At 50.9% G+C, this 14,201-nt stretch overlaps 1 protein-coding gene across 2 annotated transcripts in view; it reads right to left on the bottom strand.

The window, feature by feature from the left end:
- Positions 1-14,201, bottom strand: part of CABIN1 (calcineurin binding protein 1) — a 155,902-nt gene that overhangs the window by 121,223 nt on the left and 20,478 nt on the right. For both annotated transcript variants that reach the window (XM_066365493.1, XM_066365494.1), the window contains exons 9-16: positions 11,581-11,867; positions 9,729-9,897; positions 8,472-8,608; positions 7,588-7,805; positions 5,847-5,925; positions 4,844-5,031; positions 3,837-3,989; positions 2,290-2,484 (exon numbers count right to left, since the gene is read on the bottom strand). In XM_066365493.1, coding sequence (XP_066221590.1) covers positions 2,290-2,484; positions 3,837-3,989; positions 4,844-5,031; positions 5,847-5,925; positions 7,588-7,805; positions 8,472-8,608; positions 9,729-9,897; positions 11,581-11,867 — 1,426 coding nt within the window. The remainder of the gene's footprint in view (positions 1-2,289; positions 2,485-3,836; positions 3,990-4,843; positions 5,032-5,846; positions 5,926-7,587; positions 7,806-8,471; positions 8,609-9,728; positions 9,898-11,580; positions 11,868-14,201) is intronic.

Here is a 14,201-nt window from a genome sequence, read left to right as displayed (position 1 = left end):
AGAAGCTTCCATGGCACGTGGTCCAGGTCTGGCCTCAGCCCATAGTGTTGCTCAGTGCCTGTCCAAACAGCAGCTCCCCAATCTACAGGGCATCTGCCATACCCAGTAGTTCTAGACTACAGGAGCAAGACAACACCTGAGCCACTGGGGCCATCATACAAAAGGCAGAGAGGACTGGTCTCTTCCTTCGTCCCCACCCAAAGGCCTCCCTGGGTATACCCAGCTGTCCCTCCCACACACAGCCATGCTGAACCCTTCCCCTACCTGCCATGGTAACTGAGGTCAGACAAATCTTATCCTTTGACCTCAGCTTGGGCTACCTAACTTCCTCTGCCTTCCATAGCCAGACCCTCCTTCCTGCCTCTCCTCTCTGCCTCCCTCATTGCCTTTCCAGAACCAACCTTTTCCTCCCCTTTCACCAGAGCAGAGATGCTTCCATTCATTTCCAACATTGCACCTCTTTTTTTTTTTTTTTTTTTTTTTTTTTTTTTTTTTTTGTTAAGCTGGAAACGGGGAGAGACAGTCAGACAGACTCCTGCATGTGCCGGACTGGGATCCACCCGGCACGCCCACCAGGAGCGACGCTCTGCCCACCAGGGGGCGATGCTCTGCCCCTCCGGGGTGTCGCTCTGCCGCAACCAGAGCCACTCTAGCACCTGGGGCAGAGGCCAAGGAGCCATCCCCAGCGCCCAGGCCATCTTTGCTCCAATGGAGCCTTGGCTGCGGGAAGGGAAGAGAAAGACAGAGAGGAAGGTGGGGGTGGAGAAGCAAATGGGCGCTTCTCCTGTGTGCCCTGGCCAGGAATCGAACCCGGGTCCCCCGCATGCCAAGCCGACGCTCTACCGCTGAGCCAACTGGCCAGGGCTCCATTGCACCTCTTAACTATTTCCCAGTTCAATAAAGTTAGTAACTATAATGTCTCATGTAACCTGAGCAAAAAACCTGAGAGAAGACTAGGTTCTCTTTCCAAACTGAAGGGGAAGGACCCAGTAAGATAATAAATATAACATGGTTAGTGTGTGAATTATAATGGACAGGACACTAGACCACCCAATGCAATACTAAGCACATCATTTTTATCATCTTACATGTCAGTCTCTGCAAATGACTCAATGCTTCCTGTGGATGGTGGCAATAGCTGGCACTCATATGGCACTTGCTACATTCCAGGCATGGTGCCAGTAGGCACTAACTCTTAAAATCCACTCAACAGGCCTCTGAGGTAAGGACAATGATGATTCCCATCCCAGAGCTGAGGAACTGAGGCACAGAGAGGCTGAGTAAATGTCCAGCACCCAGGAGATCCTGGTACCTGGAGCTCTCAGTAAGTGTTTACTTTCTGAAGAGCACAGGCATGGAGAAAGCCGAGAGGACACACGGACTTCAAACATCACACTGGCATTCCTTTCCTTCAAGTATATGATCATACATGGGTATTTATTTTATCTTGATTCTTTATAGTATACAGATATTTTATCCATTTTTGTGTGTGTGTGTGTGTGTGTGTGTGTGTGTGTGTGTGTGTGTGTGTGTGTGTGTTTTTCTGAAGCTGGAAACGGGAAGAGACAGTCAGACAGACTCCCGCATGCGACCGACCGGGATCCACCCGGCACGCCCACCAGGGGCGACGCTCTGCCCACCAGGGGGCGATGCTCTGCCCCTCCGGGGCGTCGCTCTGCCGCGACCAGAGGCACTCTAGCGCCTGGGGCAGAGGCCAAGGAGCCATCCCCAGCGCCCGGGCCATCTTTTGCTCCAATGGAGCCTTGGCTGCGGGAGGGGAAGAGAGAGACAGAGAGGGGGGGGGGGGGAGTGGAGAAGCAAATGGGCGCTTCTCAATATGTGCCCTGGCCGGGAATCGAACCCGGGTCCCCCGCATGCCAGGACGACGCTCTACCGCTGAGCCAACCGGCCAGGGCCATTTTATCCATTTTTGAATCTACTCAATAATTTTAAAAGTAATTTATAAAAAGACTGGCAAAGGAACAAACAGGTGGATTGGATGGATAGCTAACATCCTGACTATTCTTTCTCCTCCTCTGCCATGAAAAAGTCCCGAATTAAGTGTGTACATGGCTCATCTTGAGGCATGTACAACCCTAGAACGTGCACTCCTAAGTTCCAGCTTTCTCCCATGTCTTCTGACTGGCATCTTCCTTGGGGATGAGTTAGTGGTTTTTACTCCCACTTTTCTCTTCTAGGCTCTCAAGGACCACCTCAAAGCCTCCAGGGAATAAACCCACACCAAACAAAGAAGGTACAAGTAGGTGAGGGGGACACAACAGCACGCACCTGCAGCAGCAGCAGCTGTGCTGGCCTCTCAGGAATGGATGTCATAAATTCCAGGTGTTTGGCCCGGTCAAACCCACTGGTGCACAAGGTGGGGTGGAGCAGGTGCACGACAGCCTCATAGTCGCCAGCCTCATACAATCGTTGAATCTCCTCCAGGGACTGGCACCGCTCCAGTGACTTCAGGTTCTTATCGATCTGGAAAAAAACCCAGAATTGCTGCTCGATGACAAACCCCTCACAGGCTCCCTGAATCCAGCCAGTCTGCATTTACCAGACTCAAAATTAGATTTCCCTTTAATGTATCAGCATTGACATTAGGCGAATACTTTTTTTGTTGTTTTTTTGTTTGTTTGTTTGTTTGTTTGTTTTGTATTTTTCTGAAGTTGGAAACGGGGAGGCAGTCAGATTCCCGCATGCACCCGACTGGGATCCACCCAGCACGCCCACCAGGGGGCGATGCTCTGCTCATCTGGGGCGTCGCTCTGTTGCAACCAGAGCCATTCTAGCGCCTGAGGCAGAGGCCACAGAGCCATCCTCAGCACGCGGGCCAACTTTTGCTCCAATGGAGCCTTGGCTGTGGGAAGAAAAGAGAGAGACAGAGAGGAAGGAGAGGGGGAGGGGTGCAGAAGCAGATGGGCGCTTCTCCTGTGTGCCCTGGCTGGGAATCGAACCCAAGATTCCTGCATGCCGGGCCGATGCTCTACCACTGAGCCAACCGGCCAGGGCATTAGGCGAATACTTTATGAAAAGTATTTCTATTAAGGTCAAGGTATTCAATTCTTCAAAAACAAATATAACAACAACAATAAAAATTAAAAAAAGACTACCCAGAAGCAGAGAGGCTCAGAAAACTGTCTGCCAAAATAATTGGACAGTCTCACAGAGTTCAACAAACCAGACTCATGGACCATGGGGCATCAGGCTGCCAGACTCAGCAAGCCCCGGGCCAGAGGCTAGCCTACGCTATTAACACACAAACCCTTTCCTCACAGGAGGCCTGCTGTGGCCCTGGGATATAGGCAGCAGAGGCACAGCACTTTGCCTGGCCCTGAAATAACTCTGCAAGAGCGTGAAGGCCTCTTCCAGCTAATGTGGACATGTCACAGATGTGGAACTGCACAGGGCCTGAAGCTGCACAGTGAGAACAGGACCGGAACCTGACAGCCTACCATACATACCACGCACTGCTGACCCAACCCCACAGCAAGACCAGCTTCTGCTGGAGTTTCCTCTCATTCCAGAGACTGCTGCCATGCACAGCCCAGAGAGCTCAGCAGTAATCACTCTAAATCATGCCAGCAAAAAGCCCCACCATGCCCCCCGTCACCCGGACAAGCTTACTATTAGGGGTATGCCTATAAGTCCAAGTGTCCTTATGCACCAGAGCTGCCTTGCCTAGACCCCCTCATCCTCCCCAGGGAGGAAGAAGCCCTACTTAGCATGTGGGCTGCTCTCCTGGTCCTCAGAGACAGCTGGGGCCTGGTCTAACTGGCCTGGTCTAACAGTGTTTTCTTGATCAAAAAACCATTAAGAAAATTCCCACTCACCTCCTCCAGGGAAACGACTGAGTCATTGTGGAGGTTGGGGAGTCGGATGACAATGTCTCTTTGCTCAGCCCCTGCCTCTGCCTGGATGGCAGTGGAGCTCTGGAGCATTTCTGTGCAGATGTCATAGTTCTCCAGGGCCTGCTCCATGTCTCCCTGGTCAAAGTAAAAGCAGTCAAGGGACAGGGGCAGAAGGAAGGGAACTCACTCTGCTGCGGCAGGTGACTCATATTCCTGATCCCACTAGAATGCAGACACAATGAGGGCAATTTTATCCAAGTACTGCTCTACTCCCTGAAAAGGAGCCTGACACATAGTTGGGGCTCAGTAACAATTTGTTGGTTGGATGCATGAACAAACAGATAAATGAATTTACACCATACTCTGAGAGGAGGCTTCATTAACCCCATGTTATAGGTGAGGGCACTGAGGACACTTAGGCAAGGCTGAATATCTTGTTCATGAATCACGATGATAAATGGCAGAGCCAGTATTAAAAGCCAGGCCTGTCCTAATTCCAGAACTGACTGTGGCACTCTTACTCGTTCCACCACAGAGCACCAGATATCAACATGTGCGAAGGGGCTGGATAACAGCAGTCCACCCGGCCTTCCACACCAGGCCCCAAAGGGAAGCTTTCCAAGGATTAATATAAGATAGGTGGTTAATTCCCTTTTAAAGAGCTCTGCGGAAATTCGTATATTCGCTCAGGCTTTCTCAGGAAAACACAGCAAAGGGTAAGACCCCGAGGAAATCTCAAGTGAGGGTTCTATAGGGGGCACGAGAGACCCCTTTCAGAGCTCTGTTGTGCTGCTGTGCTTTATAGACTGAGGGCCATGCTGGGGTTTCTGAGATGCTAAAAATTCCCCACCATGTCCCACTTCCCTGAGCTGAGCCCAATGCTCAGGCAGGTGACACGCACACACACATCCTCAACAAGGCATCCCGCTCTCCTCCATCCCTATTGGGTGCCAAGACATGCTCCCCAAGCAGCCAATCACAGAACAAACCTGTAGCGCCAGGAACCGAGCCTTCAACCAATACACACGGACCACAAATTCCAGCCAGCCATCCTCAAACAGGTCCCGCTGGGACGAGGCAAATGACAGTTGCAGGAGGTCACCCAGGAAGTGAGTTCCTGGGAAATCAGGCCCAAACCTGCCATTCACCACACCGGCAGGACAGTTCCGAGGAGACACTGAAAACAGGCCAGAAAGAGTCAAATTCATGTGCAGGGTCCAGATGCCCTTCTGCTCCCAGAGACTGCCCTCAGCTCCCTATATAGGAAAATTATATTGGGACATATAAATTGTCACATGAAAACTTGAGAAAACTAAGATCCCCTTCCTTCAATCCTAAGTAACAGAAAAGCAAGGTAGGTGGCTCCCTCTGGGGATCAGCTGCTGCTAACCACTTCTAGAATTGCCAAGGAACTTCTCTTGAGACCCTGGATTTTTCCAGGACTGACAAGCTGCCCCAGGAAATACTCCCACTGCAGAATCAAGTAGGAATTCCATGACTTAGCCTCCCCATGACTTCTTCTTCTTTTTTTTTTTTTTCTTCATTTTTCTGAAGCTGGAAACGGGGAGAGACAGTCAGACAGACTCCCGCATGCGCCCGACCGGGATCCACCCAGCACGCCCACCAGGGGCGACGCTCTGCCCACCAGGGGGCGATGCTCTGCCCATCCTGGGCGTCGCCATGTTGCGACCAGAGCCACTCTAGCGCCTGGGGCAGAGGCCACAGAGCCATCCCCAGCGCCCGGGCCATCTTTGCTCCAATGGAGCCTTGGCTGCGGGAGGGGAAGAGAGAGACAGAGAGGAAAGCGCGGCAGAGGGGTGGAGAAGCAAATGGGCGCTTCTCCTGTGTGCCCTGGCCGGGAATCGAACCCGGGTCCTCCGCACGCTAGGCCGACGCTCTACCGCTGAGCCAACCGGCCAGGGCACCTTCTTCTTCTTAACTGCTGAGCGTTCAGAAAGTTACCCCTGCCACAGAAAACAAAATGCCTCCTACCTGCAGAGCTTCTGCCCTTGGTCAACAGCCACTGGTCCAGCTGGAGCTCCATGCAGGAGAGAGACATCAGCATCATGTCCTGCATGACAGACACCAAAAGGTCAGGAGTCACAAACTGTTATCAAAGGGTCAGGGATGAAGGCCCTGGCTGGTTGGCTCAGCGGTAGAGCTGAGCCCAGTGTGTGGAAGTCCCAGGTTCAATTCCTGATCCGGGCACACAGGAGAAGCAATCACCTGTTTCTCCACCCTTCCCTCTTCTCTCTCTCTCTCTCCTTCTCTCCCTCCTGCAGCCATGGCTCAAATGGTTCAAGAAATCTAACCCTGGGCTCTGAGGATGGCTCCATGGCCTCACCTCAGGCAATGAAATAGCTCTGTTCGCAGCAACAGAGCAGAGACCCCAGATGCGCAGAGCACCACTCCCTAGTAGGCTTGCCAGGTGGATCCCGGTCGGGGTGCATGCAGGGTTTGTCTCTCTGCCTCCCTGCCTCCCCACCTCTCACTTAATAATAATAATAATAATAATGATGATGATGATGTGTCAGGAATGGAGAAAAATTAAAATTTACTTTGATAAAAATATCACCTCTACCTATTTCCCATTTAATAAATGATAACCAGTGGCTACTTGTCAGGACATAAAAAGAAGCATATGGATCTACACTGTGACAACACCTGGGAGGAGCCCAGAGACCAGTCTTCAGTCCTGCGGGACCGCAGAGTACCAGACAAGACGCGCATTCCCACTACAGCACTCAACCCTTAGAAGTACCAGGGCCAGCGCACTGCTGCCAGGGCACACGAGGAAGCAGAGGCGTGGCGGTTATGAGGCGCTGTCCAAGTGCCAGCAAAGGTGGGAAATGACCAACCTGTTTGTCTGGGGACCAAAGCCTCAGCTTTTCCTGCCACTTCACACTTTCCCCCGGGAACAGGCTCAGCAGGCCGAAAGTGTCAGGAGGCAGTTCCTGAGGTGTCTCAGTGGAGGCTATATGACCAAGGAACACTGACCCACAGGCCCTAAGCACCTGCCAACCCCAAGCTTTTTCACCTTCAGTGACCCCAGCCAGAAATACCGGGGCCAGCCCTGAAATCTCCCAGTGTTCCCTCCTCAGCATTCAGCCTTATTCTCACTGGGAAAAGGGGACCAGAGCACCCCGGGTACTTTGAGCCCTGGGAATCACCGAGTAGAGGAGCCTGGGGAGCAGAGAGCTATGGGCAGGTGGGCTGAGCATGGCTCAGACCCCTATTGCTGGAGGCCCCCACCACTCCCCTAAGCAAACCTACTTTGCCTCTGCACTTGCTTCTCTCTTGCTTAAAAATCGGTAATAATCTCTGGAACCTCAAACATAGCCAAATTTTCACTCTGCCCAGCATCTCTGCTGGCTCTCCTCCATCTCAGTAAACCATCCTGTGGCCAGCCTTAGAAGTCCGCCCCAACTCCACATTCAGTTCATCTGTCAGCTCTGCTTCCACAGCCCCCATCCCACTGCCACCGCCATGGACCCTGTGCCCACTCCCAACCCTAAGGGTATCCTCCACTCAGCCACCAGAGGTCTCTCTAGGTACAAAGCACGTTCCATGTTTTCCTGCTTCAAACCCTCCAGGGGCCCAGGTTCTAAGCCTAGAAGTGGATGCAGCTAAGCAGGCTCAACACAGTAGCAGCCCCTCACCCCTAGAAGGTCCCTGTGCCCATCCCCTGGTCCCAGTCTGACACTGGCCCTCGAGAGCCCTCCACCCGCCTAACCTTGATGTGCTTGTTGCTGCAGTCCCTCAGTAGTGGGTTGGGCAGGCTGGTGCTGTGCCTCCTCCAGCTGTGGTAGATGCTGAGCACAACCTCTGCCAGGCCCGGGGGCCACCTCAGCAGGAACTTGTGGCCCATGCCCTTCAGGTAGCGCATCATCAGCTCCAGGATGCCCCCATTGGTCAAGTTCTCCAGCAGGAATGTGTGCACATCCTGCCTCTCTGCATGGGGAGGGAGAAACAATCCAACTTGAATAAAAAACCTTCTGCGCCAGGGTCTCTCATTTTCTTTGGAAGAGAATAGAGCGACGGCAGGCCTGGGTGGGAGCAGAAGAGCTCATGTCCTCCTACCACATGGTGGTGCTGAGGTCAGGCTGAGGTCAGGTCCCAATCCTAGCTCCAGCCCTCACTGGCTGTGAGCAAGCCTCTCTGAGTCTCCAAGTCTAAGATAGGTATTAAAGTGCTGCCATGTGCACTGAGTGAGATTGTGCACAAAAAATACAAAGCATGGTGTTTGGCACACTCATGCACTCAACAGTTGTTGTATCAGATACATTTGACTTGCAAATAAATGCCCCTGGGTTTGACCTGAAGCACATGTCCTTCAGGGAGCACAGTCAAGTATGAGTACGGACATTTCAGCAGACCTCCAAGTTGGCCACGGATCTCAGGCCTAACACAAATCCAGGCAGCCTCTTGACCACATTTTATAACATACCCAGAACCATTCTCCCAGAATAAAACCTAAGCAGGTTCCAGATAACAAGAGGAAGAACTTCTCACATTCAGAAACAAATAGATGTTTCTGTCTCTCTTCCTCTCTCTAAAATCAATAAAGTTAAAAAATAAAATTCCCCACATTGAATGATCACATTGCTCAATTCCTACCAGATTCCATGAATGTGGCCGAGTCAAATGACAGTCTATGAGATCCAATGCTTGGGAAGCTTTCCAGTTTGGCTTCTGACTGAACCTCATAGTTATTGAAGGGGTCATCTTCCTCCTCAGGGTCCAGTTTTCTTAGCCTGTATGAATACACCAAAATCACAAAAGCCACACCACACATTAGGAAACCTAAATGTTTACTATTAACAAAATGAAATCTGTACTAGGCAGAAGAAAACTAGAATAAGTGAGCAGCAGAGTCCAGAACCCAGTCCTCCAAGAAGCTCTGCCTCTTCCACTTGGATGTTGCCATCACTGAAATAAACTGTCATGAGCCAAAACCCCAGCTGAGGACTCCTGGTAAAGATGCACACTGAATACACACGGTTACTTCCCAAACCCCACCCCAGTGACCCATGAAGAAATAAAAAGGCATAAACTCACAAAGACACAGGGGATGGGGGAGAAAGCCCCACAAGACAAGAACTGTGACCACCAAACATTAGAAGGTAGAAAGATGGCGGACCAGCAGAAACTGGATTGTTTTCATCATTCAACTAAGGGTGTGAGGAGGGGAACATCAAGCCCACTCTTCGACACCACACACCCTGGGATCGAGGGCCCTGGAGCCTCTGACAGAGGCAAGAAAGCATATACAAAAAGCAGGAGGGCTGGTGAAAATCTGTGGAAGGAGCACTGTGGCCCAAGAATCCCAGCTCCAGAAACCTAGCCCCTTCTCCTCCTGCAGGCTTCTCAGAGGAACTCTGAGCTAGGGAAACCAAGGAAGGATTTACCAGCCCGTCCCTACCTTCTCAGATGTGAGGAAATACTGCTGAGCTTGGAGAAACCAGACAAAGACTATCCCTGAAAGCAGGTGTGCCCCTTCTGGGGGCTTCCCGGTATCTGCATCCAAGGAACAGCAGCCCAGGCCTCCCCAAAGTGGGTATGAGAGCACAGGGACATGAGTGTGTGTGCATGTGGACGTCTGTCGCCTCCAACTCCGGAATCCACTATCTCCTGAGGGCTCAGGAAGTGCCTGGTCTTCCAAAAGATTCACAAATCATTGTTCCTGCCCTCACATAGTTCAGAGGCAAGAAACACCCAAGATCCCAATCCAGAGAGATCTCTGCTTCAGTCATTTGCACAGAAGTGATGAGAAAACAAAGGAGGTGCCCAGAGAGGGTGGTGATGGAATGAGAAACATTGGTGGTACACGCTGGAAGTTTGTACATCTGCAAATCAGAAGAATGTGTACTATACCTGGATGGCAAGAACTTCATCAGAAGCTCCTGGAAGTCTACTTTCTCTTCCTTTTTGCACTTGGTGTTTCGGACTCGGGCAGACCGCCGCTTTGCTGTCTCCCCATTCTCTTCCAAAATTTTCTTCCGCTTTACTCCCTTCTTGGCTTTATCTCCCCCAGAAAATTCGCCTTCACAAAGAGTGCAAATTGAAACCATTCAAGGGGTGGAGGTACAAAAATACAGCACAAGGCATGTCAGTGCCCTCTTTCAATCTCTGCCAGCATGTTTAATCTTTATCTTCTTTGACATTCAATAAATCTCCAGTATCCTGAGTAAAATTAATTTCAAACTGCATAACCATCACACCTTTCTCAAATCCAGAGTCCACAAGCCAGATCTCAAGACTACTTTTCTTTTCTTTTTTTTTTTTAATTTTTTTTTTTAATTTTTATTTTATTTATTCATTTTTAGAGAGGAGAGTGAGAGAGACAGAGAGGGATAGAGAGGAGAGACAGAGAGAGAGAGAGAAGGGGGGAGGAGCTGGAAGCATCAACCCATATGTGCCTTGACCAGGCAAGCCCAGGGTTTCGATCCGGCGACCTCAGCATTTCCAGGTCAACGCTTTATCCACTGCGCCACCACAGGTCAGGCCAAGACTACTTTTCATTGGCTACAAAACTCCAGGGTCTCAAAGTCAAACATCCCCAGTCCCCTGCCCTTCATGCTGGATGGCTGCAAGAACCTCTGTGGCCACGTGGATGAACCTGGGATGGGTTAGAGTAGCAACAGTGACCTCTCCCCACTCTAAAGAAGTGATAAGGTTAAAGAATCAAATGAATTATACAGACAGCAGAGGACAGTCACGTATGATTAAGTTAAAAAATTAGTAACAATTGCTTATGTGTTCATTCAGAAACTTAACTGTCAGATATTTTTCAGTGACACAGAAAATCAAAAAGCTTGGGGATTTTTGTTTTGTTTTGTTTTGTTTTGTTTTTCTGAAGCTGGAAACGGGGAGGCAGTCAGACAGACTCCCGCATGCGCCCGACCGGGATCCACCTGGCACGCCCACCAGGGGGTGATGCTCTGCCCATCCGGGACGCTGCTCTGTTGCGACCAGAGCCAGTCTAGTGCCTGAGGCAGAGGCCAAGGAGCCATCCCCAGCGCCCGGGCCATCTTTGCTCCAATGGGGCCTCAGCTGCGGGAGGGGAAGAGAGAGACAGAGAGGAAGGAGAGGGGGAGGGGTGGAGAAGCAGATGGGCGCTTCTCCTGTGTTCCCTGGCCGGGAATCGAACCCGGGACTTCCGCACGCCAGGCCGACGCTCTACCACTGAGCCAACCGGCCAGGGTCAAGCTTGGGGAGTTTTTGTCTGAAATTTTTTACAACTCTAATGATAATAATAAAACCAATTAAAAATATGCTACCACATGAGGTGAGAACTTTGTTATTTTTTAAGGCCAAAAAACTCAGACACAGCAGTGCTGAGTGCTATGGCGTATGGCCAACAACTGAGCAGAACCAGCAGATGGACCTGCCAGCTCACTTATCACAAGCAGGAAGAATAATCTTTACGCCAAGACTTATCAGCCAGGTGTTGAGTGGTCCGAAGGAGCTGCATCCCTGAGCCCTGACTCCTCCCTGAGTAGGCTTCATTACTGAAGCGGCACCTAGGGATCAAAGGCCTGAGGAGCAGCAGCCCCAGGAGCAGGCCAAGAGGCTCCACTGCTGGTCCAGGGGCTCTTGCTTACACCTCAGACCAAGAGAATCAGCAGGACCTGTTCCTCTGGGGACTAGGCCAGCTCAAAACTCATTCCTGCCCAGCCCAGCAACCTGGGTCTCCCCAAAAGCCAACCGCAAGAGGCCTGCTCACCCATGGGGACACCTGTCTCCAGCAGGCTGGGACTGTGCAGCGGGAAGCTGGCTGTGGCCAGAGGGGAGTAGGAAAGCACAGGCTCTGCCACGGTCACGGATGGGCTGGCACTGACAGGACTTGGCTGGATCATGCTGACAGGCGCCACCACCACAGAGGACACCAGGGGCTGGCTGGGGTCCTGGTAGTCAGACAGGTCAATCCTCTTGCCAAGGCTGGGCCGTGGGGGCTCGCAGGTAGTGAGGTGGTTGTACATGGCCAGCAAACTCTCTCCAAGGCACTTCCAGCTGCAAGGAAACAGTCACAACAGTTGGTCAGCACCCCATCACAGGGTGCTCTGAACACAGTCCAGCTGGCCCAGGACTGCCATCCCCACGAGGGAATGTCATAGTTTTGTCGTTGCCTTACTGACAAAATCCTGCATCTACCGCAGCTGAGGTGGAGCAGCTGGAGCCGGGGCAGAAGCCCTGGAGCATCTCAGCCTCAGCCACCTCCAGACTTAACCAGACAGGCAGAAAAATCTCTGACTCTCTTGAAAAGCTCCTCCCTATAGGTCAAATCTTTAAAATATCTGTAACGTTTCTCTGCTGTCACTAATCTAGTTTTTTTCTTAGGGGAGCAAGAGAAGGGCTGCTAACAAGGATGTGTTCTAAAGGAACTAAATGGGTCCCCGGGCAGGGTCTCTTGGGAGCAGCATCTTAGTAAGTCCCATGTGGGCCATGGTTGCTGGCTGGCAAACTAAGACCATTGTGTTTTATTGTGTGCTGTAGTATGATGTGGTATGTTTTCTGTTGTGTGTGACATATTATGTTGTGGTATAGTGTGTTATGTTGTGTGCTGTCTATTGTGTTTTCTGTTGTGGTATGTGTTGTGCTATGTATATATTATGTTGTATGTTGGTATGGCATGATATGTCCATCCATCAATCACCCCCAAATGGCTTCTTCTCATGCTCTAAGGCTAAAACCAAATCCTCAGCCTGGCCCACCCAACTGCCCCCATCTCATCTCACAACATGCCCCGACACCCACTATGCTAGCTTTCTTTCAGTTCTGCAAACAAAACCGCACTCAGGATACTACAGGAAATTCAAACAAGTTTCCTTCTTCCCAGAAACAATGCTCTCACCAGGCCCCAAGCCCTCTTCTGGTCAGTGTCCACTCCTCTGTCAGGCTCCTGCTCTGGCACCTAAGCTTTCTCAGCCCCCAAAACAGTGTGGACTCCACCAGTGCTATACTTCTCTCATCAGGGTGCCCATCAGCGCAGGCATGTGCTCCTTCTGATGACTGACTACCCCTGGGACCCCCCCATGTTGAGCCCACAGCACAGAGCACAGCGCCCAACATGAAGCTGGCATCCAGTAAATACTGTAGAAGAAATGAAAAGGATGGTGCTTCAAAATCCAGAATGGAGGCTCCAAGGAATATTAGGGATTTCTTACCATTCTTCTCCTGCCTTCAGTAAGAGTTACAGTCAGACAGGGAAGAATCTACTCCTCAGCTGTTGTGCTGGATGCCTTAAAGACACAATTTCATTCACTTGGGCCTCACTCAGGCCTCATAGGCATTGAATAGACCAGGGGGCAGCAAACTGTGGCCCCCAGTCCCTTTTATACAGCTAAGAATGGTTTTCACTCGTGTGTGTGTGTGTGTGTGTGTGTGTGTGTGTGTGAGAGAGAGAGAGAGAGAGAGAGACGAAAGAAAGAAAGAAAGAAAGAAAGAAAGAAAGAAAGAAAGAAAGAAAGAAAGAAAGAAAGAAAGAAAGAAAGAAAGAAAGAAAGAAAGACAGGGACAGACAGGAAGGGAAAGAGATGAGAAACATCAATTCTTAATTGCGGCACCTTAGTTATTCATTGATTGCTTTCTCGTATGTGCCTTGACTGGAGGACTAGAGCAGAGTGAGTGACCCCTTGCTCAAGCCAGCAACCTTGGGTTTAAGCAAGAGACCTTGGGCTTCAAGCCAGCGACCTTTGGGTTCAAGCCAGTGACCATGGGGTCATATCTATGATCCCACGCTCAAGCCAGCGGCCCCATGCTCAAGCTGGTGAGCCCGCACTCAAGCCGAATGAGCCCATGCTCAAGCCGGCGACCCTGGGATTTCGAACCCGGGTCCTCAGCATCTGAGTCCGACGCTTTATCCACTGCGCCACTGCCTTGTCAGGAGATTTTCACATTTTTAAAGTGTTGTTAAAACACACACACACAACAAAGATGGTACCTTGCCCAAAGTCTAAAGCATTTATCATCTGATTCTTTACTGGAAAACTGCCAAGTCCTGGAAGAGACAGTGGTTATTTTAAAGACTCATACCTTTTGCTCCCAGAGAATCTTCTTTTAATAATCCAATCCCATACTTTACTAACAAGCATAACCTCCTTCAGCCCAACCTATCCCCCTCATGCTTCCATTTGGCCTTCACCCTGCACCCCAGAGGGCAGTTGGGACAGCAGTTCACAACTTCTCTTTTCCAGTGACATCATCACAATCCTTCAGAGCATCATTCCCTCAGGACTTCTGCTCCCTCATTTTAACAAGGAGGCACCTAGGGCCCTTCCAAAACCCCCAACCCTCTTGGTCGGGGAGCCAACACTCAAGATGAGATGGTGTCCTGACCCAGCTATT

The sequence above is a fragment of the Saccopteryx leptura genome, chromosome 2, assembly GCF_036850995.1.
Source record: "Saccopteryx leptura isolate mSacLep1 chromosome 2, mSacLep1_pri_phased_curated, whole genome shotgun sequence".
Classification (NCBI taxonomy): domain Eukaryota; kingdom Metazoa; phylum Chordata; class Mammalia; order Chiroptera; family Emballonuridae; genus Saccopteryx; species Saccopteryx leptura.
Note: the sequence above shows the minus strand (reverse complement) of the source record. Positions and strands in the feature narration are given on the sequence as shown.